The sequence below is a fragment of the Microtus pennsylvanicus genome, chromosome 3, assembly GCF_037038515.1.
Source record: "Microtus pennsylvanicus isolate mMicPen1 chromosome 3, mMicPen1.hap1, whole genome shotgun sequence".
In the NCBI taxonomy this organism is placed as follows: Eukaryota; Metazoa; Chordata; class Mammalia; order Rodentia; family Cricetidae; genus Microtus; species Microtus pennsylvanicus.
Genome location: NC_134581.1, coordinates 76,385,925 through 76,411,867, shown reverse-complemented (window position 1 = coordinate 76,411,867; position 25,943 = coordinate 76,385,925). Strand labels below are relative to the sequence as shown.

Sequence of the window (25,943 nt, the reverse complement as noted above, 5' to 3'; positions counted from 1 at the left end):
CTTGAGCTACCTTGAGTAACTCATTTTTAGCTTTTAAGATTTGCTAGAAATGTTTCTGATAGTGGAATGATGAGGCGTATACACTTTTAAAGTCAATAGCTTGGGTCTCATGATTTCCTAATAGTCTAGGGGACATAGTAACAGTAAATGTCTCAAAGAGAGTGGGGGGAAGGCCTCTCAGAGCTCAGCGATTGATGCTTGCCTGTTGTGCACCAGACAAAGGATTTAGTGCATGTGAAGAAAAGTCATCCCCCCACCCAGGGTCTTAGCGTGTAGTTCTGACTGGCCATAACTCAGAGATTCTTTGGCTTTTGCCTTGGTGCTAGGATTAAAGATGTACACTACCGATCCCCACCCCTGTGAATTCTGCTTCTTAGCCTTTATCAACTAGTATGGGTCGGAATTTAGCCTTTTTACAGTGGCACAGTATATTATGCTATATGATAGCTCTTTGGATTTTTTTAAAATTTCATTTATTTTTATGAATATGGCTGCCATGACGTGTGGAGGTCAGAAGACAGCCTTTAGGAGTTGTCTCAAGGACTTCCACCCACCCCAGCAAGCTGTCTCCCTGGACTTTGTATTTCTTTTTTAATTTTTATTTTTAATTTCTAGAATTTGTGTGTGTGTGTGCATACTTTCCAAGACACACATGGAAGTCAGAGGGCATGCTTTCGGGTATGGAACTCAAATCAGCAGGATTACATGTAGAAAAGATAAATCTGTTAAACCATCACACAAGTCCCCATGTAATATTTTTAAGCAACAAACAGAACCATTCAGTAATGTATTCTCAGAAATACTACACTAGTGATTTGTCGTCATTTAAGACATTTGATTTTTATTTTAGTAATGATTAGTGGAAACTTCGTTTTGAAAGAGGCTCTTTTTATTTTGTAGAATATTTTGCAGAAAAACTAACATTTAAAAATATTTCTCACTTTGCTGAATTAAAGGCATAATTTTTCCATTTTCCTTCTTTAGGTATCCTGGGGAGGGGGATTCAAGACAGGGTTTCTCTGTGTTGCCCTGGCTGTCTCTGAACTCTGAAGACTGTACTGATCTTGAACTACTTCTGCTGCCTCCTGAGTGCTAGGGTTGTAGGCCTCACCACTCCAACAGTTACTTGCCTTTTCTCGTTTTCTCTGAAGCCTCTGTTCACCATGTGGCTGCTTGTCCATCATATATCTCACTTTAAATTCCATGGCCTTTTACCTTCTTTCTTCCCAATAGTTGCTGAGGTTCCAACTGGCCTGCTCTGGGGGTTTTTTCTTTTAAACTTAAATATCTGTCATCATCCCCCCCCCCATCGGTGCCTCAGTAGGGTGCCTGCTCAGCCTGTTTGAAACCCGGGTTTGGTCTCTAGTGCTCGGTGCAGTACTAGCACTTGGGAAATGGAGACCAGGAGGACGAGAATCAGGGCCATCTTGTGCTACGTAGCAAGTTAAGAGGCCAGCCTTGAGCACAAGCAGCCCTTTGCTCCCTTCCCCAGAAAGCCATATATAGATGGTTAGTCTCAATTTAGACACTATAAAGTATATTTGGTATAATTTGCAAGTTGTTATATTTATCCTTTTATTCAAAAATATTGTTCTTAATTTGAAGCTCTAGAACCATTGAGGAGCCTCGATTCTTTTGACTTTCCTGAACATTTTCAAAATATGGGGGAGAGGTGTGGGTGGTGGTGCACATCCCACAGCAAGTGTGTGGAGGGCAGACCACAACTCTTTCTTCATGGGATCCAGGCTTGTACTGCATGGACTCACTGAGCCATTTCACCTGCCCATTTTCTGATCCTTTTAAGTTATAAAATAAACTCTTTATATACTATGCCTTTAATTTTTATTTTTTATTTTTTAATTTATGTTTTTTGAGGCAGGGTTTCTCTGTGTCTTGGCTGTCCTGGAACTCACTCTGTAGACCAGACTGGCCTCAAACATACAAATCCTCCTGCCTCTGCCTCCCAAGTGCTAGGATTAAAGGAGTGTGCCGCCATTGCCAGGCCTCTTTACCCTTAATTTCTTCTAGGGATTGTGGAGAGTAAGTGGGGGGCGGGGAGGAGGCTAAAGACTCTGTTGAAACAATATACAGTTTTCTAAAACATTGTGTTTGAAATATTTCACTGAACTTTGTAGCTCTTGCCTATAATCTTAGTGCCCAAAAAGCTGAGGCAAGAAACTATACAGGAGTTTGAGACCATCTAGGACTACAGACTGAAAGTCCACATGAAAGAAACAAATCAGCAAGCTTTGAATGTTTCTTATGCTTTTACTTTGAGATTAGTAAGGGGAAAAGAAGCTTTTGTAAGGAAAATAAGTTTCTTTCTCCAAAACTCATAACTGCCTGTAATTCCACCTCCAGGGACTCTTGACACTCTTGCAGGGACACCTGGCACATGCTCACACAGATACACATATATACAAACAAATCAATTTAAATCTTTTTTCTGAAGTTTACTTATTTTTACATGAACGCTTTCTAACCACCTGTCTTCAATACTCTTGGCAAACCGAGAACTCATTACTGAGTGACAGGTTTGTGAGCAGGTTATTTGTAGGGTTCTGTAGCAGAACAGTGTGTGTTCTGTCTTAATTTGTGCCTGTTTCCCTTTTAATTTCTGTGTGTGCTTAATTTTCAGTAACTTCAGTATCCTTTCCTGTGCCCCAGATAATAAGTATTACCTTTGTTGTGGTTATTGAAAGCATAAGACACAGTAAGCCTAAAAGTGAAATGAGGGACATGAGGGACACGGTGATGGCTCACACCTTATTCCCAGCACTTGGGGACAGAGGGAGGAAGATCTCTGAGTTCAGGACAGCCAGGGCTGTGAACATAGAGAAATCCTGTCTTGAAGTTTTAAACCAAAAAAAAGAAAGAAAATGAAGTGTTACTTATAGTGATGTCTTCAGTTGCAGGACAGAGAAGTTGTGAAAAATATTGGAGGTTGATTTAATAAGTACTTACTAGGACTCAGAGATAAATGTTTCTAGCTTATTTCTCTGTTTCTATTTTGTGTAAGAAGAAGGTGTCTAATCTGCAATTTTTTTTCTTGCTTTGGGTTGTTTGGTTTGGTTTTTGGTACTGGGCATTGAACCAAAGGTCTTGCAAATGGCTAAACATGCACTCAGTCACTACACCTCCAGCCCAGTGTTCACTTTTTTTCCTGTAGTATGATTGACTTACTGGTCTGAAAATAACATGTGCTATATAATCTTTCCTTGGAGTCGTTGGTGCTATTTTTTTTTCCTGTTTGTTAAGTCAAGCTGATCTTAAAACTTGTGTACTTGCAGCCTACTGGGAACAGACTTGAGCTACTGTGTCTGGCTATTTTTAATTTCTGACAAAAATGTTCTTTGAGGACTGTTTATAGCTCTTTGGGAGTTCTTTTCCCCTGTTATTTTCTTTGTACATACACACACATACACGCGCGCGCACACACACACACACACACACACACACACACACACACACACACACACACACACACACGGGCACTTTGATTTTTTGTTTTGGTTTTGATTTTTCAAGACAGGGTTTTTGTAACTTTGGAGCCTGACCTGGAGTGGAACTAGCTCTTGTAGACCATGCTGGCCTTGAACTCATGGAGCCCAGCTTTTTTGTTTGTTTTTGAGACAGGCTCTTTCACTCTATAGCCCTGGCTGTCAAGACCAGGCTGGCCTTGAACTCTGATCTGCTGTCTCTACCTCTGACATTAGAGGTGTATGCCACCAAGCCTACCTCACTTGCCCTTTCTATTACTCTGGGATTAAACTCAGAATATTTTCTGAGTTTTGGAAAGCAGTTTTGGAAATTTTTATTCATAAATGCTGTTAATGATCACTGGTCCTGCTAATCCTCATAGGTCTTTGCCATTCATGCAAAATACAAATAGTCCAAATCAGAGCAGTATGGAGAAGGGTACTTATCCTTCAGTGTAACTTAGAGAAGAATCTGGTTATGTACTACTTTTATTCACAAGTAATTTTTCTATTGCCTTGTCTTTTAGGAGGAGAGCATTCCCATTGCTTTATCTGGTAGGGATATCTTAGCTAGAGCAAAAAATGGAACAGGCAAAAGCGGTGCCTACCTCATTCCCTTACTTGAACGGCTGGACCTGAAGAAGGACAATATTCAAGGTTAGTTGTACAGAGTGTGTGTGAGAGAGAGAAAAAGAGAGATAAACTGTCTTTTTATTCTTGGAGCTTTGTAGGTTTTACTCTTGGTCAGAATTTAAGCAATCCAAACTTGTTACAGTCGTTACTCTGTTCTTACAGAATTTGACTTAATTGTCTAAAAATGATTCTCAACTTTTTAAGGGGGTTTCCTGCTTTCAGGAGACTTTTGTATGACACACAGTTGAACAGCCATGTGAGATAAGAAAAGTAAGTTTTGTTGCCCTATACTTAGGAAAACTGTGTTGTTGAGAGGTTCAATGAGTTGTTATTGGCCTGTGAAACTGAATTCCCCTGTGAGAACTGTGTAAAGCCAGGCTCCTTGTAGAAGTAGTAAGTGCTTCTCTTGTAAAGGCTTGAGCTCTGGGGATTTTAAGAGCTTAGACAGTGGAAAAGAAGCAAATTTCTATAGTTTCATCTGGAGTCAGTTCATATAATTAAGATTTCACCTCTAAAACTTTTCTTACATTTTCCAACTTTCAGTTTATAATTGTCTCACCTTACTTTGATATGATGTAAATAGAATCTGAGCAGGAGGTATTTACTACTAAAGTATTTAGATTAGTGAATCTCTTCTGTCAAACAAATGTAGTTTATGACACTTAGAAATATTATGTCTCATGTTCTGCCTGCATGATTAGACTTAATGCCTCAGTGGAACTATTTTTATAGCTTCTTAAGCTTCTAAAATATGATATATTCTCTCCTTCCCCTTCCTCTGTTCTTGGATATTTTCTAGCAATGGTGATTGTTCCCACAAGAGAACTTGCTCTACAGGTCAGTCAAATTTGCATCCAGGTCAGCAAACACATGGGAGGGGCCAAAGTGATGGCAACCACAGGAGGAACGAATTTACGGGATGACATAATGAGGCTTGATGATACAGGTAGGAAATGGTTAAAATAGCAGTGCTCTCTGACTGATTGAGGCCACAGTGGCTCTTTTTTTTTTTTTAACTTATTAGACATTTTTAATTATGTGGGTGTGGGGAGTGGTTCTGTGTGCAGGTGCCCAATGGTGAGGGCATTGGATCCCCTGGGGCTAGAGTTACAGGCATTTGTGCATCAACTATTGTAGATGCTGGGAATTGAGCTTGAATTCTCTGCAAGAGCAGTATGAATTCTTAAACACTAAGTCATCGCTAACCCCCAAGTGTTTCCTTTTAGGAAATAACTAAAAAATATTTTTAAGAATTAACATTGGGACTGAGGTTAGCTCAGCTGGTAAACAAACTGGATTTAGTGGCATTTCCCTGTAATTCTAGCACTGGGGAAGTGAAAACAAGAGGTTCAAAAGTTGGAGGTCATAGTGAATTTGAGGCCAGCCCAGAGCACTTGATGCCCTGTCATAGCAAAAAGATGAAGGATTAGAAGTGCTGCAGTAGAAAGAACGGTGACAACAACCATTTCTTTCAAGAGGAATAAATAGATAACTGAAAGGATACTCAGCATTATTAGTATTTTCAGGTTTTGGCTTTTTGAGACAGAGTCTCTATGGAAACCTCTATGCCTGTCCTAGAACTTGCTATGTAGACCAGGCTGTTCTCAAACCTCAAACTCACAGAGATCTGCCTGCCTCTGCCTCATGAATGCTGGGATTAAATATTTTTAATATTCATTAATATAGTTGAAAATACTGAATTTATATTAAAATTGTTCTAATTTTTCAAGACTAAGAAGTATTAGTTATCAGTAATGCCTGTCTGTGGAAAGTAGGCTGTATTATAGCATGAGTATACAATATACATAGCATATATTCAGATTAGAAATTTAATATTTTCAAGTAACTAAACAGCATACACACAAAGTTGTTTACTCTGGTGTGGTTTGTAGTACTCAAAAAGAAGGTAAATTTCTTTTGGAAGACTGGATAAATACAGTGAGGTATAACCTGAGTGGAGTCTCACAAAGTAAATAAAGAAGGCCTGACTTGTATTCAGTTTTTATGAAGGGCTCACCATGAATAATGCTGAGTGTAAAAGAGTTAATAAAATAGCAAGAGCACATGTAAAATTAGGCAAATTTGGTCAGAATGTTAATATGTATTATTTGTTATTTAGGTACTTGGTTATATTCTTTTAATTGTACAGTTTTTGTTTTTAGTAACTGTTCTTCCCCTTAACACAGTCTGGGCAGGATTGCCTAGATGTAAGGCCTGTCTTTATGTGAGAAACCCCGTGTTATGGCTGTTATTTCTTGCAGGTTGTCTGTCATAAGACAAAGGCTGTATGCCCCTTAGTTGGAATTGGTGATTTTGGAAACTAGCCTACTCAATGTAAAACTGAAGCAAATATTGTCTAGCTGTTGTGAGGTGAAATGGGAGTATACAGTCCCAAACACATCTTTTGACTTTTTTTGTGTTTCTGATGCTAAATACATACTACAAAGTTATGTTAGGTTTTTGTGTGGGTGTATGTGTGAACAATAAATTAACAAGAATGTATATAGTTTCTGAATCTCCTTTTTCCTGTAAATCTTGTATAGTGCATGTGGTGATCGCTACCCCTGGCAGAATCCTGGATCTTATCAAGAAAGGAGTAGCAAAGGTTGACCATGTCCAGATGATAGTATTGGATGAGGTAATGTTCTCCACTTAAAGGACTGCTGTGGATGATTGTGGGCATGCAGTTGCTTACACTTTTCAGTGGATGAAGCAAAAGCTGTTTTTATTTGACTTTCAGTAAACACATCCAGATACTTGTTACCACATAACCAAGCCAAGTTCATTTTAAATCTTTCTATTCAGTGATACATTCTAAAACCATATAAGAGATATCTCTTAACCCTTTCTTTTGTATCTGCTGCTTGATATTGTTTGCTTCTTTTGAAGTTTGTTATCTCATTGGGTTATAACCTAGTCAACTGAGGCCAAATGTTTTACCTGAGTTAGTTAGGTCTACCCAGCAAGTGTCAGGCCAGTTAAGGCTACATAGATCTAGCAGTGCTTTATACATGTAAGCCTGTCAGTGTTAGTGTTTGGGGTCCATTTACTTTGTTTGCTGTTTGGTTTGTTTTAGTTCACCAACTGACAAATGAGAAATAGAGCTAAATATTGTGTCAACATTGGCTACATCATAACATGCTTTTACATCATTTTTACAGTCTAGACCTTCTAGGTATCTTAGACTGTTGTGGGATGTAGGTAACCTGTTTTCATAGTTGAAGAAATTGAAGCATGGCTAAGTGATATCCAGTACAGCTAAAGAATAAAATGTTTCAGTCCAAATAGTTTGAATTCAGAACCTGGTTTGGTTTTGTAACAGGGAGTTTTAGTTTGGGTTTTTATTGCTGTGAAGAGACACCGTGACCACGGCAACTCTTATAAATGAAAACACTTAATGGGTGGCTTGCAGTTCATAGTTCAGTCCATTATCATCATGGTGAAACATGGTGGCGTACAGGCAGACATGGTGCTGGAGAGGTAGCTAGGAGATCTCCATCTTGCACAGGCAACAGGAAGTGGTCTGTCTAACTGGGCGTGGCTTGAGCATATATAAGACCTCAAAGCCCACCTCCATAGTGACACTTCCTCCAATAAGGCCACACCTACTCTAACAAGGCCACTTCTCCTAATAGTGCCACTTCCTTTGAGGGCTATTTTCTTTCATACCACCACACAGGGTCTTGCTATTTAACCTAGGCTGGCCTTGAACAAGGTGTATGCCAATCACACCTAGCTCAAAACCTGTGTTTTTGACCAATATATACAATATTGCCTCTTTAATGGAATGATTTTTTTTTCTACCTTCCTTTAGGTAGGAATTATAGTCTCTGTTTTGAGACAGTTTCATTATATAGCCCAGACTGACCTCAAACTCTGTTCTCCTGTGTCAGCCACTTGGGTGCTGGGATTACAGGCATGTGCTACTATGCCTAGGTCCTTCCCCTCCTTTATTACTACGGATTTATCTTGGGAACCTTGGAAACTGTATGCTTGAAAAATTTATGTTCATAGCCAGCAGCAGCCTATATAGGTTGTGTTTTGCCCTTCGTTTATATGCTAACCAAAACTTTTAATGTCTTACTCTTTTAAAAGTGCCTTTTCTTTGCATTCCAGGCAGATAAATTGTTGTCGCAGGATTTTGTGCAGATTATGGAGGATATTATTCTCACACTACCTAAAAATAGGCAGATTTTACTATATTCTGCTACTTTCCCTCTTAGTGTACAAAAGTTCATGGTAAGTATTAAATCTATACTTGCAATCAGTATGTATCATCATGGTACTTAGGAGTGTATGCTTTTACCTGTAGTTATATCTTATTATCAGAGCATATGCTTTATGTGATTTCAGAATTTTCATTTCAGGTGATCAGTAAGTATTTGTGCTCAAATTTATTTTTTTTAATGCCTTTATTGGCTTTAAAAAAAACCTTTATTTTATGTGCATTGGTGTGAAGATGTCAGATCTGGAACTGGAGTTACAGACTGTTGTGAGCTGCCATGTGGGTGTTGGGGATTGAACCCAGGTCCTGGAAGAGTAGCCTGTGCTCTTAACCGCTGAGCTGTCTCTCCAGCCCCTGTACTTGGATTTATTATAATTGGGTTTTTGGTTTTTTTTTTTTTTGAGACAGGGTCTCACTATGTAGTTATGGCCTGTAAACTAGCTTCCAACTCACAGGTCTCGTGACTCTCCCTCCTAAATGCTGGGATTAAAAGTATGTGCCATCACATCTAGCTTATACTTTTTTTAATTTCATAAACTGGATCTCTATGAAACCAGTCTGGGTTTCATCAGTTCCCAGCCATCCAGTGCTACCTAGTGAGACATTCTCATTCTGTCTCTCTCATTTTTTTTTTTTTTTGTTTTTTTAAGACAGGGTACAGGGTTTCTCTCTGTAGCCCTAGCTGTTTTAGAACTCAATCTGTAGACTAGGCTGGCCTAGAGCTCAGAGATCCACCTATACCTGCCTCCCAAGTGCTGAGATTAAAGGCATGTATCATCATGGTCTGGCTGTGAGACTCTGTCAGGGGGATGGAAGGTGAACTGTCATTTTATTTATTTAGCTCTTCATCCCAAGGTGACTTATCCCATAGATAATAAGTAAATTGGTTATCCTGTACACAAAATGTGCCCTGGAAACTACTTGTGTAGTCATGGTTATCGTCCTGTCTCAGCCTTTTGAATGGTGGGACACAGAAATGTACACCATGCCCATCTCAAACATAGCTACATTTTGAATCTGAGATCCACCATTTTAGGTAATTTGTTTATGAATACTTGTGGGGTTTTTTTGTGTTTTTTTTTTTTTTTTTTTTCGAGACAGGGTTTCTCTGTGGTTTTGGAGCCTGTCCTGGAACTAGCTCTTGTAGACCAGGTTGGTCTCGAACTCAAAGATCCGCCTGCCTCTGCCTCTGCCTCTGCCTCCCAAGTGCTGGGATTAAAGGCTTGCGCCACCACCACACGGCTGAATACTTGTTTTGAAAAGAGATGCATTCATTCATTAGAGCAAGAGAGAAAAAACAATGTATAAATTTAGGGCAAGAAATTGAGTTCAGACACTGGGGGATGGGAGACAGCATACAAGAGGCAGAGTCAGGAGGATCTTGGAGTTCCAGGAAAACCTTGTTTACAGAATGAGTTTTAGGACAGCCAGAGCTGTTTACCTAGCATACTCGAAGCCTTAGGTTTAATTCCCCAGTACTGTGCACCCCCCTCCCTGGTTTAAAAAAAAAAAAAAAAGACCAAGTATACATTTTCAATTTAAGAGAAGCCCGAAGTCTTTATTTAAGACTTCATTTACGCTCCTCTCCCCCTCCAGAATTCCCATCTGCAAAAACCCTATGAGATTAACCTGATGGAGGAACTAACTCTGAAGGGAGTAACCCAGTACTACGCATATGTAACCGAGCGCCAAAAAGTACACTGCCTCAACACACTTTTCTCCAGGGTAAGTAGTGGGCTTTTCCTGCTGAGTCCTATCCTCCACTAATTCCAGTAAATCAGACGGTTACATCATTTTCCCCACTGTCTTCACTGTTAAAAAAGTCTTAGTGTATCATAACCAATAGCTTTGTTTGGTTTAAAGTTGAAGATGATTGACATAGGTGCTTTACTTCTACATTTTTACTGTTAAATAATTTACCTTAATTACAGTTTATCCTGATTATTTAAATTCTATCTTTGTGAATACACTAATTGCTAAAATTCATTTGTGACCTTGAAATCAGTGCTGAAGATGTTTTGGTCATTTTGTAGACTTGCATTGTGGCAAAAAAAATAAAATAATAAATAATAAAAATTGGTCCTCGATAAAGTCCAAGAAAAGGACAGTCTTCCTTGTTTTAGTCTCATGCTATAAATAAGCATCCATTTTTCAGTCATTGAACCATTGTTTTTCAAATTTTGGTACTGTGATTTCACTCTAAAATGGCCCCTACCTACACTATTGCTGAAATGCTGTCTTGTACTCTTAAGCACAAGAAGGCTGACGTACTGAGCAGGGAAAATATGTATTGGATAAACTTTTTGCAGTCATGGGTTATATTGGTTTGAGATTATAGATATATTTAAGTAAGACATTTTAATTTTGTGTGTATATGAGTCTGGGTTTGTGTGTAGTTATATGCACATGAGTACAGCTGCTGGAAGAGCCAGAAAAGGGTGCAGAGCCCCTGGAAGTAAAGCTATAGGTAGCTGTGAGCCCCAAGATGTGTATACTGAGAACTGAGCTTGGATCCTCTGCAAAAACACTCATGTTCTTAACTGCTGAGCCTTCTCCCCGGCTCCGAAGCATTGGTTCTTATGTGCTGCTTCTGTGTTAGCAGTAGCTTTGTAGGGCAGGACATGATTGCTCTGAACGCTGAGTCTGTATTTTTGTCTCAGGCAGTTAGGTGGCCCTTAAGAAACACTCTTCTTCAGTAAAACTGGTTCTCGTCAGCAACTGCTCAGTAAAATTTTATAGCTTCCCATCTCTCTGGAAACTCAATTTTAGACTTTAAATTTTGGCTAAATAGTGTTTTCAAGATTGGTAAAACATGTTTTGTCTTTCTTATACTTTTGTGCTTAGCTTCAGATAAACCAGTCGATCATTTTCTGCAACTCTTCTCAGAGAGTTGAATTACTGGCTAAGAAGATTTCTCAGCTGGGCTACTCTTGCTTCTATATCCATGCTAAAATGAGGCAGGTGAGTGTAATTCTAGAATTTGCATGGATTTAACAAAAAAAAATTGTGTTTTTTTTTTTAAGATTCCATAAATAGCTATGTGTGAGAATATTTTGGGGTTAGGGTATATGGTAGAGCAAGGTCTTGAGTTCCAATTGCCGGTATCAGGAAAAGAACGAACAAATGAACTATTCTTTAGTAGGCACACAACCCTTCATTTAAACCATCAAACTTAAAGAACGGTATAGAAATGTCAGATCTTTCTCTGCTACATAGTAACTTTGAGATTAACCTGACCTGCATGAAACTCTGGAGAAAGGGAGGGCACAAGAGGAACAAAGTAAAATTCTTTCCCTAGAAATTTCTGAATTTGTTCTGTTTAATGCAATTACCTTAATAGCTAACTCCATGTAGCCATTTAAATTAGTTAAACACAATTACAATTTAAAGTTCTTTTTCCTCTGTCAAATTAGTACATGTCAAAGGATCTGTTAGCTCCTTGTGGCTAGTGACTCCTTTATTGGAGGGTAACAATACAGGCATTTATTTATTTATTTATTTGCTTACTTACTTACTTATTTATTTATTATGTATACAATGTCTGTATGTGCCAGAAGGGCACCATTACAGATGGTTGTGAGCCACCATGTGGTTGCCAGGAATTGAACTCAGGACCTTTGGAAGAGCAGGCAATGCTCTTAACCACTGAGCCATCTCTCCAGCCCCCCCCCCTTTTTTTTTTACTGAAAGCACTACTCTGGGTTTTAATACATAGTAACTTCTCCTTGCTTAAGGGGAAGTGCCAAGATCTCCCATCTTGAAATCATAACAATACCAGATTATATATGTATGTGTATTCTATCTGATAGTTTAAACATTAGATATAATAAAAGGTTTGCTAGAGTAATAAAGTAGAATAAATATAAGAGCTTTTTGTCATAAGTGTTGTATGAATGTCGTCTCAGCCTATTTACTATGCCTGTTCCGCCTGTGCTGGCACACGATGATAAAGTGCTTGCCTGATGAGATGAAGTGTTATGATACAGACATAGTGAGTGGTGCAGCTTTGACTGCTACAGAGATGGCTGAACACTGGTACTGTGACAGTTGAGTGACAAGGGCAGTGTCTGCGCTGTAGATGACTGGACACAGTGATGAGCCGCATCTTAGAAGAGGGGGTGCAAATTGCTTCACTCCTTAGAAGTCTGTCATTTAAAATTTATGGAATATTTCCAAAGTTTTCAGGCCACAGTTGACCATGGATAACTGAAACCAGGAGTTGAAAACAAGGATGGAGCTAAACTAGTAGTATATGTGTGGTCTGCTGATTTTTTCTTTTATTGTAGAAGCATAGGTATTTTCTGTAAATAAATTTGGGTTATGAAGAACTGATTGGGTAGGAGAAGACATGATGGAAATTTTGAGTTGTATATAAATTTTACTCAAATAATTTATCACCCCCCCCCCCAGGAACATCGAAATCGTGTCTTTCATGATTTCCGAAATGGCTTATGCCGCAATCTTGTTTGCACTGGTAAGTGTTTTTGTATTTCTTGAGCCCTGTGTTTCCTTTGTTGTCTGGATTACTTTCTGTCACATCGCTCATCACACCTGCTACACCTTGAGAGCTTCTGAAGTTCAGAGTGGCGTTGGGCTCATCTGATGCTTATGCTGCACGTGTGTCTTTAAACTAGGCTTCAAATCTGTGTTTTCTGAATAGTTCTAATGAACAAGCACAAAATAAACTGAACTAAAAAATTGCATTTTAGAAGTTGTGTCTTTTTGTTTTTTCCCCAGAATCAAACTAGTTTATACCCTAAGCCAAAATTTTCTGGTTATTTTTTAGTTATTTCTTTTCTACAGAAAAATAAATGTGGTCAGGGTTGTGGAGGCACAAACATAGTTCGGAAAATACTAATAGATTCAGTGCCTTCCCAGCTATATGCTTGGAATTTCATTTTACTATTAGTGTGAGATGAACAGTAAGCATTGAGGAAGTAGAAGGATTTGGGATTTGAGATGTGCTGTATGCACTGATAAATGTTCTCATCTTTATTATCACTCAGATCAAATTTTATTTTAGAGGCATTGGTTGGTTGAGTGTTTGCTTAGTTTTGTTTTTTTGAGACAGGGTATTACTATATAGCTCTTACTGGCCTGGAAGCTGAATATGTAGACTAGACTGGTCCTTTGCCTCTGTGTTCTGGAATTAAAGGTGTGTACCACCATACTTGGCACAGATGTATGTTTTTAGGTTTTAGTGTGTGTGTCTGACATGTGTGTACAGGTGCCTGAAGAGGCCAGAAGAGGGCATTGAAACCCCTGAAACCATATGAGCCTGCTGGTGTGGGTGCTGGGAACTGAGCTCACATCTTCCGGAAAAAACAAGTGCTTGTAGCCACTGAGCCATCTTAGCCTTTATTGGAATATTCTAATCAGGATTTTTGTGGCAATGCTATATAAATAAAATGCTCAATACATCTACCAGAGATTAAATTTGGTGATTGTCAGTAATCGAGTGACTATAAAATAACCTGTGTGCTCCTAATTTTCTTAACTACTTACATTCTAGTTAATGGAGCATACACTAGACTACTAGAACTTTTTAATTGTTAGATTTTAAAAAATAATTTCATGTTGCCCAGGATGTTCTCTTAGCTGCATTCTTTCTGCCTTGGCCTCCTGAGTGCTGGGCCTATATTATAGGTGTGTACCACCATCCCCAGCAAGACTCCTGAAGTTATGAGATTAGGAAGCAAGCTTCTCCACACACACACAGAAACACATTGTAACCTGAGGCAAATCACATTTTTCCTCTGCTGTTTTTCTTCTATAAACTGAAGGTGCCATACACACTAAGTTGTGAATAACCATAGTTGCTCCTTTCTACACCCCTGTTAATGTTCAGTGAACGTGTATTCTTCACTAGATAGTGGCTGGTGCAGAAGCAGTGTGTGTTGCAACTATTAGGTATACTAAGAGACCTTCTGTCTCCAGTTCTGAATTTGAGAATTTCAATCATAAATACATTGTATTTTTATCATTTCTCCCTCCCTCTACCCCTTTCTAACTCCTATGCTCCCCCTGTAGTTCATAACCTCTTCCTCTATAGTTATTGCTATTTTTTGTATGTGAATGTGCACACGTGTGGATGGACAGACACACACACACACACACACTTTCTTAGTGCTGCCTCTATGTATGTGCATGTTTATGACCAACCACTGAGGACTGGGGCCTCAGCTCTGAAGAACAGTAGGTCTCTCTGCAGCTGCTGACTGCTGGAGTTGTTCATGTAGAGGTGGGGCCGTGAGACATTTCCCTTCAGCCGTGCAGTCGTGTCAGCTGATGTGCTCTTTGTGGGTCCTACGAGGGCAGCCGTGTTATTCAGTGGTTAACTTTTTAAAATGGTGGTGAAATATTTGGCTGTATGTTAGATATTTCCATTATATTCTTCCCTGGTTTTGGAAAACCCATAAAGTGCTTAGTGGTGAATGTTCAGTATTGATAAGAAAATAGAAGCTGCATTTCTGTCAGGCACCTCCCCCGTATTTTCCCACCTTTAAGTAAAATATTGGAGTTTAGGAGCTGTGAGTTCAATCCCTAACACTAAAAGAAAAAGGAGGACATTGATAGTAGTTACAGTACTTACACAATACATAACTTATACTGGTTGGTTGGCTTTATTTATTTATTGAGTCGGGGTCTCTTGAAGCCCAGGATAGTCTGAAGTTCAGCATTAAACCCAGGATGCCCTGCTTCCTCTCGTGAGTACAGGGATTATGGGTATGCAACAGTATGCCAAATTTTACTAGATGCTGGCATCAGTCCTAGGGTTAGGGTTTTCTGCAGTACAAAAATATAGTGTGTGGAATATAAAAATACCCATATATAAAATTCTACCCATTTGGGTGACGGAGGCAGTTTAAGCCAGCCTGTGCTCAAAAAAAGCAAAGTAAAAATAAAATGCCACTTCTCCTTCAAGGAATAGTGATTTAACCAAAAAAAAACATGGAATTAAAGGAAAGCCTGCATGCCATATAATCTTCTTTAGAAGTATGAGTCTTTTCCATAACAGCTCAAATAGAAGCCTCAAAATAGTATACAGATGAGGCTGTGAGGTGGTGTGCATGCCTTTGATCAGAGGCAGGTGAGTTCAAGGCCAGCCTGTAGTACAGAACAAGTTTCAGAACAGACTTCAGAGCTACACAAAAAAGAAATGTATACAAATGAATGGGCAGTAAAAAGAAAATTAAGAACTAGTGGTGCCAAGTGTTACGGGTTTAGTCAAGCACTGGGATAAAGGCAGAAAGGTTGTTTGAAATCGAAGGCCCACCTGGTGTGCTAGCAAGCTACAGAGTGAGTGAGACCTGTCTTAAAATTTGTTGAGCTTAATTGACAAGGAAGTAATGGGAGGTGTTGATTGTTATGTTCCTGGTGTTTGTTAGAGTGTGAAAGTCGTGTGGTTTCAAGTGAGCTGGTGTGTTAAGTGACTTTATAGACTGGGTAAGTTTGAGATGTGGAGAAAAGGGAATTTCATGTTTCAAGACTTGGAAAAAATGGTTCATAAACGTCTAACAAGGTATGGTAGAGAGTACTTGTATTCCTAATACTTGGGAGTCTTTGAGGGAAGCATGAGTTCAAGACTAGCCTTTGGAGCCTTTTTAAGAAACCTTTTTTTAAAAAGAAGAAAATCGACATCATTTTGGTTTTGGAAGGGGCTGCTGAGAGATAACTAGGGGGAACCTAGTTATGATCCTGTTGTGAGGGTACGAGGGGACACTGCTCATTTAGATAAATGGTGAGTGACTCCTAGAAGCAAAATCAGTGAATTCCCTTTCTGAACTGTTCTGGATTTGTAAGTCTTGGATTGGGTACTAGACAGTAGAATAAGAAAATCATTAGTTAGTCATAAGACTCATTTATGCAATCATCTTCCTGCGCTGCTATTCTATTCCCTAGACTAGTTTTTAGGACTTTTTTATTTTTTTACAGGAACAGAAAGCTGTTTATGATAATGTGTGTAATCATGGAAGAGTGCCAGTAGTAACTGAATGAAGTATTAAACATGGGCTGCATTAGAAATCAGTGCATTGTGGGTCCAAGAACCATGTTTCAATTCAAAACCAATTTTTTTTTTTAGATCTGTTTACCCGAGGTATTGATATACAAGCTGTGAATGTGGTAATAAACTTTGACTTCCCAAAGCTGGCAGAGACCTATCTTCATCGTATTGGAAGATCAGGTGAGTAGAAAGGAAATTGCCTAGCAGACATCTAGGACAAGAAATATAATCACTCGTTTTTGGTTTTGTTTTGTTATTTTTCTTTTTCTTTATTTGTTATTTATTATGTATACAATATTCTGTCTGTGTGTATGCCTGCAGGCCAGAAGAGGGCACCAGAACTTTTTACAGATGGTTGTGAGCCACCATGTGGTTGCTGGGAATTGAACTCAGGACCTTTGGAAGAGCAGGCAATGCTCTTAACCACTCAGCCATCTCTCCAGCCCCCTGTTTTGTTATTTTTCATAAAGTAAAGTATAATGGCTGTAAGAGGCGGAAGTCACACTAGTTTCACTGTTTGATACTTTTCATTGATAAGCCATTTGTATCTAGAGACATCCTGGAACTTAAGGTGCACTGCCGCAACCTCCCACGTCTGATGATTACAGGTGTTTACTGGTGAGGCCGGCAAGGTGGCTCAGTGAGTAAAGGTATTTGCTACACAAGCCCAATAACCTGAATTCAATGCTGTAGCTTACAGTAGGAAAAGAACCAACTGCCAACACAAACACACTTGTGCACTCGTGCATGTGCACATACACACATACACAATAATAATAATGAAATTTTTTTAATGTATTTATTTATTATGTATACAGTATTCTGTCTGCATGTATGCCTGCAGGCCAGAAGAGGCCACCAGATCTCATTACAGATGGTTGTGAATAAAGAAATTTTTTAAAAAAATGTTTTTATATGGTACACTTGGGAAGGAGAGGCAGGTGACTTCTGTGTGTTAGAAGCCAGCTGGATTTACCGTACAGATTCTGAGAGCAGCCAGGACCAGAAACTTGAGAGCCAACCAACCCCACCCAAAAACAAGGAAAAGTAAACTGCCATGGTGACGTATACCCTGTAATCCCTGGGCCTGGGAAACTGAGGCAGGAGGATCATGATTAAGTTGGGGGTGGACTGGAAGATAAGAATGGCTGCTAACGAGCCTGGAAAGTCTTTAGTTTTGTTCTCAGCATCCACATCAGGTCGATAAAAACCTCTGCACCTGCAGCTTCTTGACAAAAAGGTTGCATAGTATCCCACCCCCCCCCCAAAAAAAAAAAAACACTGGGACGTGGTATCACAGTCCTTTAATCCCAGCACTTGGGAGGCAGAAGCAGGTGGATCTCTGAGTTCAAGGCCAGCCTGGTCTACAGAGCAGGTTTCAGGACAGCCAGAGCTATACAGAGAAACTCTTTAAAAAAAGGGGGGGGGGCTGGAGAGATGGCTCAGAGGTTAAGAGCACTGCCTGCTCTTCCAAAGGTCCTGAGTTCAATTCCCAGCAACCACATGGTGGCTCACAACCATCTGTAATGAGGTCTGGTGCCCTCTTCTGGCCTGCAGGCATACACACAGAATAATGTATACATAAGAAATAAATAAATAAATATTTTAAAAAAAAAGGAGGGAGGAGGAAGAAGAGGAGGAAGAAGAAGAAGAGTTAAATAATTAGTACATACTTAATTTGAAGCGAAGTACAAGAAAACTTGATTTTATTTTAATGTTTATTTATTTATTATGTGCATAGTATTCTGCCTGCATGTGTGCTGTACTGCAGGCCAGAAGCAAATTACAGATGTCTGTGAGCCACCATGTGATTACTGGGAATTGAACTCAGGACCTCTGGAAGAGCAGCCAGTGCTCTTAACCACTGAGCCGTCTCTCCAGCCCAATTTTTTTTTTTTTAATTTTAGGATATAGTGTGTGAGTGTACTATTCATTTGTATATTTTGGCAGCCATGCAAACGAGCCTCCATTTTGTCATTTGAAGAAAATAAATTAAGCATAGAACTATCCCTTAGTGTTTGTGTGAAATGGGTTCCAGGACCCTTGCTAGCATCAAAGTCTGGACATTTTTAATCTTGTAAAAGTATGTGGTATTTGCATGTAAGTGGTGTAAAAACTTTTTTTTTTTTTTTCGAAACAGGGTTTTTCTGTGGTTTCTGAGCCTGTCCTGGAACTAGCTCTTGTAGACCAGGCTGGTCTCGAACTCACAGAGATCCGCCTGCCTCTGCCTCCCGAGTGCTGGGATTAAAGGCGTGCGCCACCACCGCCCGGCTCAGGCAGACTTTTAAGAGGTTTGATGCACTGAGTTGTTCTGGGTATGCTGCCCCAGAAAAGTTTCTTCTGTTCAGTACAGTTGATGTGCTGAAGGAAAGACCTTTGTTTGTTCTTTTGTTTCTGCTTTTTTTTTTTTCTGTCTTGTTTTTGCTATTCAGAATATCACCAATTGAAAATAGTAATGCTGTATCTTTTGGCAAATTACAGACCTGTGCATACATGTTGCTTTAATTCATTTTATTTGCCACTTTTTAAATTTCTTAACATTTTATATTCATTAAAGCCTTTCTGTTTTGTTTTTTAGGTCGCTTTGGTCATCTTGGCTTAGCCATCAACTTGATCACATATGATGATCGCTTCAACCTGAAAAGTATTGAGGAGCAACTGGGCACAGAAATTAAACCTATCCCAAGCAACATTGACAAGAGCCTGTATGTGGCAGAATACCACAGCGAGCCTGTAGAAGATGAGAAGCCTTAACAAGCAGGTATGTACTGGTAACAGTGATCAGACCTTCAGGCGTAGGTCTTCCTCCTTTGACCTCCGTAGCTGTGCCCAGTGTCATAGATGGAATGAGAACCAAGACTCTTGGTAGGCAGCTGTGTCAGTAGAGTAAGCCAGTGCTGCTCTGGAGACAGCTTCCTGAGCATGCGCTGGGAGTGACACCGGACAGATTGGGCTTCTCGGGATAATGAAAGACAAAGGGCATTGGCAGTCTTGGTTTAAAACTGTTTCCTGCTCCCTTCTTTTACCTGGCCTTTTTTGGGGGTACATTAATAAATTAGGTTAAATTACCTATACCTTGTCATCAAGTATATAACACATTATAAACATGTCTTTAATTACCCTCTGGTTTCTCACATTGCACTTGTGGCTCCAGTTAGGTGTGAAGCAGGGTTTGACAATAAGCAAGTCGAGGCTATTTCAGAGTTTTTATAGAGACACATTGATTGGGCTTGAGAAGTGCTTTATTTTTAATTTACAGTGCACACCTTTTTTTCTCTTTAATGCTAGAGATTTAACCCAGGGCAAAGCACTGTACTACCACAAAATCTGCAGTCCTGCAGTAAGCTTCGTAAGTTGTTATAGGGGCTGCTTGTTCATTTTCTAGCGGCCCAGGCTCTTGCATAACTGTTACTGTAGCTTCAGAGAATTTGCAAGTTGTGTGCAGTTGTTAGTGCCTGTAGTCTCAGCACTGTGGAGACCTGGGAATTGTGAGTTTGAAGTCATTCTGGGCCGCGTAGCCCTGTCTCCAAAACAAAATGAAAAGCTTTTTCCATTACATTACTTTTTCCACTTTATTTTTTATTTGTTTTTTGAGAGAGGTTCAGGGAGTCAGAAGAGCCTTCAAACTCTTCATCTACTGTAGGATGGCCTTGAGAACCTAATCTTCATGCTTCCATTTCCCAAGTGCTGGGATTAAAGATATATACCAACCACCACACTTGGCCTCTTAATTATTGTGAATGAGGGCTGTCATTCTTCTATCAGAACTTGAAGCTCTCCTCCTGGGATATGTGGGGGAATGTTGTGGAATATGTTGGTTGGTGATAATGTATTTTTTTTCCCCTGAGACAGAGTGTATACCCCTAGCTTTCCTAAAACCAACTCATACCTGTCCTCCTGACTCAGATCCTCTGTTCTCAGTCTTCTGCATGTTTAGATTAACATGCCTGAGCCACCGGATCCAGCTTTAATCAATCCTTTCCTGGAACCAGTAGCTCCTAGTAGTTTCAGAAGAGAATACTGAAGAGGTTCAGGATGAGGACTGTTCTCTGTTGCTCTCATGGATGTTAACTTTACATTTCTAAACTTTTTTTCCATAGGCTTTGACAAACTGCAAAAGGCTCCTTGGATCTGTGACACATCATTTGGGGGGATGCTCTTCTCTTTGTGGGTTTTTTCATCTTTATTTGGAACTATGAAGAGTTATATAAGAGCTCAGACATTTTTCTTTTTTTTTTTTTTAACTGGTGAAGAGAAACTGAAAAGAAGAAATAGACGTTTTTGTTCCACTTGTTTGCACTGTGTGCTGACTGAACATTCGTTGCACTAACTGCTGGTTTTTAAAAATGTTTTCTGGGAAAAGGGGAGAAACCCTAAGAAGAGAAGAACCTTGGTGAGCGCACCTGTCTACAATTCTCCAATAGCCGACTCTACTGCATATCAACTTCTCCCTGGTTAGTCATCGTTTCTTAAGCCTGAAGAGCTTATTACTTATTTGTGCGAAGTGCCTTATGCTACGAAACCATTAAGAATATCATCCTTATACAAAGCCCAAGGAATCAACAAAGTCATGTTCTTTTTTCTTTTTTTCAATCTTCTTTGCCTCTTCATTTTTGTTTCAAGTTGAAGTCTCTTCCTGTTCTACCAGTACTCACGCCCAGGGCCGGAAGGTGGACTAGTGATGTTAGCGCCATTTTCCTTTTCTTTGTATGGAGGAGTTGATTCACAACTGCAGTCCATCCACACTGTAAATACATGTATTTAAAAAACAATACCAAGTACAATTTTCTTCTGGGCTGAGCAGACGCACCATCGTCGCTCCCAAAGGAAAGGGCAGCCTCTCACTGCAGGAGCCATATGACAAGCCTCTGTGCTCTGCAGCGGAACACTAACCTGGCTCTCGCCTCCATGAGCAGTATGGCACTTGACGTGGAGACATGCTGGAGCCTTGGCCTCTTTCCTCTGTGACAAAGCGCGTCCCGTAGAAAATTGGATGTGTATACTTGTATAAACTTTGTAAATAAGTTTTTTTTTCTGGGTTCATATATATAGATATATATATATACATATATATATATTATTTTTTTTCTTTTGGATGAAGGTTGTTGGGATTAAGGGGATTAGAGTGATTATGGGAGCAGCTAAAGATGAGAGGGGCTCAGTTTTATGCAACACTAAATTCTTCAAAAGTGCTTTGGCCTCTAACTGTAGGAAGCAGACCTCTGCAAGGCCCTGGTTGGAAGGGGCCCAGAAGCCCAGGATACACTGTCTGCTGCACTGCTCTTGTGAAGCATTTACGGTGGTTTTAGCAGAGAGCAAGGAAGCATCAGAAATCCAATTCCTGAGGGCTTTGAGAAGCTCTGTGATTTGGTTCTCCTGCCCTAAAAGTTTGAGGAACTTCCCAAGTTCTGCTCAGGGGAGCAAAGATTGATCTTCCCTTGGAGTGTGAGAAGGGTGTTAAGTGCAGGCTGAGATCAGAGTGTGTAAAGCGTGCATTGCATTTCAGAGGACCAGCCAGTACCGGCTCCGTGGGCTTGGCAGTTGCGGAGCTTAGCTGCTTCAGTCACCTGTGGTGTGGGAGTGAGTTGCCCTTGGCCCACCTTGATACATGCCCTCTGCAGGAATGGGCAACCCCCAAAGCTGTAACTTCCATGCTGCAGAAAGCCGCTTGCCATTGTTCTCTGTGCCCTGATGAGAATGCTGTCTGTCATTTTGCATTGTAAATTGCTGGCAGATGCTTTTGGTGGGTAGTGTTGCTTTAAATTGTGCCCCTCCCAACATGCTTGATGTTTGGCCTGATCTCCAGGCAAAAGGAGTGAGATGAATCAAACCAGTGAACTTTTTTTTTTAAAAACAAATGTTTTTAATTCCCTTTTAACCCAGTATACTAGGTCAGTCAGGAGGCATCTAGGGAACAAAAAAAACCAAAAAACAAAATTTAAAAAAATTGATTTCCATATTCCATCATTTTTCAAAACCTTAAAACTATGACAAGGTATGTCATGTGTATGCTTTCATGCTTAACTCACCTGAATAAAAGAATCAGTTATTCAAAGTTGCTTTTTGACTTTGCCTAGCTCTAAAGCAAAACTATGTGACTCACCCCGGGTTCCTTGGGGATCAAAATCCTGCAGATGCCTCCTGATCAGACATAACCCCGACTCCGACTCCGTAACAACTGTAGCAAGAGCTGCACAGTACAAACCCCAGAAGGCAAGTCCAGTCAATGTTGGTTACTAAACACAAACCAAATTAAGGAAGTCACTTTTTTAGGGAGGGTGGGGGAGGGGTCTTAAAATATCTCCTTTTGACCAACAAATCTTGCCCTTGTACTGATGCAGCTCTCTTTCTTCCTGCCTTTGGCGAGATGAGGGATCTTCCATACATAACATCGGAGTAAAGGAATATAAATGCAGTTTGGTACCTCGCCAAAGGGCACGTGGGTGCGTCAACAGAAAGAGTGCAGTCTCTTGCCAACCTTGGGCTGTTCTGCCAGGTGCCACATGCCTACGGGTCCCTCTTAAAGCACAGACTCCACATGGAGAGCATTACTGATTATAGCCTCTGATGAGTTGTGGCACTTGGATTAGCTGGCACCGCCGCAGGAGAGGCTGCGGTGGGTGTGGTGCTTCGCTCACATGAGCTGGAAATGGGAAGATGCCCTACTGACTGGGTCAAAAAGCCTGGTCTCTGTTTTTTGTTTTGTTTTTTAATCCCCTAATAAGGAACATCACTCCTATTTAAAAGTTTTGTTTTTCTAGTGGTTCATTTGGATGAGAGAACTATGTCCTATTTTGAATATTCAGAATATATCCACCTCAGTGGTTTTAGCTCCTGGTTATATAGTTGTGTAATGAGTTACAAGACTGTTACACACCTTGCTGCCTCAGGGCCTGTTTTGTTTTTCTCCCCCTTTATGTTGAAGGTGAATGAAACTTTCCAGTGGGAGTGGAATATATTTACCATAAAATAATTTTTTCTGGAAAGGATAGCCTAACTAATTCTAAATTATTTCCAAATGGTACCACCATTATAATACAGGGTTGACCCAAAATGTTGGGGTAGGGTGGGTGGTTGTCATAGTTCATGTTCAGAATGAGATGAGGGCATCTTTCCGTGGCCGCTGGCTTTGTGCTGGACACGATCGTGCTCAGTGAGAACAGAGCACTGCACAGAGTTCAGTGGAAGTGTTAGAAACAGAACATCTCCTTCTGATCGTTTGATTTGGTTTTTTTTTCCTCTTTTTTTTTTTAATAGGGGTGGGAGGGGAGGGTACTGTGTCCCAAAGGGGGGAGGGTTGTCTGCACTAAGGATTTAGAAACACTTTGGAAGCTCATAACCTCATGGGAAACTGCCTTTAGCCACACTCCTGACCTTCAGATGAGTAACAGAAAGATGAAATAAGTTCTTGGGAATTAAGCCATGTTATTTTAATTGGATACTTTTTTTTCAACTTTTCTGTGTATCTTTAAAATTGTTACTGTGGAATGATTTTCTTGCCAAATGTCTTTGTCAGGCAAAATTATTGACCTCATGGGAGGTGAAGTAAGCCAGCTTTTGGGTGAATTTATGCGGACTTTGGTGAGTTTGTAGTTCGACTTTATATTCATAAAGATAGTTTTTTAAAACTCCCAAAGCAAATCTATTTTCTTCTGTGTTGTAAAAACTCATCTTTGGAATAAAGAGTTAAGTGTCCAAGGGTTGTAACCAGTATGAGGTCAGAGGGAGCTAGCCTGGCCTGGACTCTGCCCCTCCACAGCTGACAGACTCCAACAGAAGTGTATTTAAATCTCCAGTAGACAAGCTGGGCAGGGCAAGGGAGGGGTGGGCCTGGGTTAGTTAAAGATACAGGCTGCTGAATTTTAACCAGTGGTTCTTGGGAAGGGTGCCTGGAGAAAACAAAGTCACTTCCCTTATTTGAAACAAAACAAATTAGAAAAAACTTACAATTTTTGTTCAATAAATATGAGAAAATTCTAATGTCCCTAGCCACAAGGGACCAGTTCCACTTTGAACAGTGGGAACTTAAAACTTTGAAAATATTTTGGGGAAAGGGAGAATTGGCTTTCTGTTTAATTGGCAAATGTTCCAGTGGGGGGTATGTTTTTGTTGGGATGTGTTACGTTGTATGTACATGTCTATGGACCTGAGTAAAGAGTTTATATATGGTTTAGAAAAGATGGTTGGTAAAATCTTGATTACTTCTTTTTGTTAATTTATCTCAATAAAAGCCCACTGGAACTCCACATGTGTCTTGTGTGTATGTTCCTGAAGCAGGTTGTGCTGGAATCCTAGAACATTTTCTGAACATTTGAGATCAGCCCAGTGTTCTCAGCAGGCTTTTTGTGAGCCTGGTTGAATAAACTTGGAGACTTCTGTCATCCACCGAGATTTCCTCCTTCAAACACACAGCTTTCACAGGTGAAGAGCCAAGACCGTCGGTTGGGAGTCTTGAAGTCATCAACTCCCAGAGTTGCCGATCAGAATGTGTTCCCAAGTCATACAGAACTACAAGGACAGTAGACACACAGATGCCAGTCCTCCCTCAGAGCTGCTCAGATGCAGCAGAATCCGCTAATGAAAGAATCAGCCTCAAGTGGCGAGATGGGTGAGGGAGAATGGAGAGAACGGGCCGGGGGGGGGGGGGGGGGGGGGGGACACACTGTTTTCCCAGTGTCCTTGGTTTGAGCTCAGCATTCCAGTCTTAGACACTCCGGTGAATACCCGTAAACTGTATGGGGGGGGCTTGCCACATAGATGCATACAAACAAATGCAGGACTCCGCTGAAAGATAACTGTCTAGACCATTGTGGGATGGGGGAAAAGAACAAGCTGCAAAGTAGGTAGCACAACTTTGCTTTACTTGTTGCAAAAGCTTCAGTATGCAGCCCAAACTGGCCTTCAACTTTTTTTTTTAAGATTTATTTATTTATTTTTTTTTAAGATTTATTTATTTATTAGGTATAGAATATTCTGTCTGTGTGTATGCCTGCAGTCCAGAAGAGGGCACCAAACCCCATTACAGATGGTTGTGAGCCACCATGTGGTTGCTGGGAATTGAACTCAGGACCTTTGGAAGAGCAGGCGATGCTCTTAACCTGAGCCATCTCTCCAGCCCCCTAAGATTTATTTATTATCTTTTTAGTATTCCGCCTGCCTGCATATGCCTGTAGGCCAGAAGAGAGCACCTGGTCTCATTAAAGATGGTTGTAAGCCACTATGTGGTTACTGGGAATCCAACTCAGGATCTCTGGCAGAGCAGCCAGTGCTCTTAATTTCCTCTGAGCCATCTCTCCAGTCCCCGCCTTCAACTCTTAATCCCGTAGGCCTCAGTAGTGCTCAGATTCAAGGCATGTGCCACCACACCAGCAATGGATTGACAAATCTAATCAAAGAATACTGAACTAACCGAGCAGTGGTGGCACACACCTTTAATCCCAGCACTTGGGAAGCAGAGGCAGGCGGATCTCTGAGTTCGAGGCCTGCCTGGTCTACAAGAGCTAGTTCCGGGACAGGCACCAAAGCTACAGAGAAACCCTGTCTCGAAAAACAAAAACAAAAAAAAAAAAAATGCTGAGCCTAGTGGGTGTCCATATTGCAA

The 25,943-nt window shown here is 40.3% G+C and overlaps 1 protein-coding gene across 5 annotated transcripts in view; it reads left to right on the top strand.

Moving 5' to 3' along the window:
- The window catches only part of Ddx6 (DEAD-box helicase 6), a 40,818-nt gene extending 16,230 nt beyond the window's left edge, over positions 1 to 24,588 (top strand). For all 5 annotated transcript variants that reach the window (XM_075966190.1, XM_075966189.1, XM_075966188.1 and 2 more), the window contains exons 5-14: positions 4,007 to 4,136; positions 4,912 to 5,058; positions 6,656 to 6,750; positions 8,229 to 8,351; positions 9,934 to 10,062; positions 11,182 to 11,298; positions 12,748 to 12,811; positions 16,421 to 16,522; positions 18,921 to 19,103; positions 20,443 to 24,588. In XM_075966190.1, the coding sequence (XP_075822305.1) occupies positions 4,007 to 4,136; positions 4,912 to 5,058; positions 6,656 to 6,750; positions 8,229 to 8,351; positions 9,934 to 10,062; positions 11,182 to 11,298; positions 12,748 to 12,811; positions 16,421 to 16,522; positions 18,921 to 19,096 (1,083 nt within the window). In that variant the 3' untranslated portion in view covers positions 19,097 to 19,103; positions 20,443 to 24,588. The remainder of the gene's footprint in view (positions 1 to 4,006; positions 4,137 to 4,911; positions 5,059 to 6,655; positions 6,751 to 8,228; positions 8,352 to 9,933; positions 10,063 to 11,181; positions 11,299 to 12,747; positions 12,812 to 16,420; positions 16,523 to 18,920; positions 19,104 to 20,442) is intronic.
- Positions 24,589 to 25,943: the final 1,355 nt, after the last annotated feature.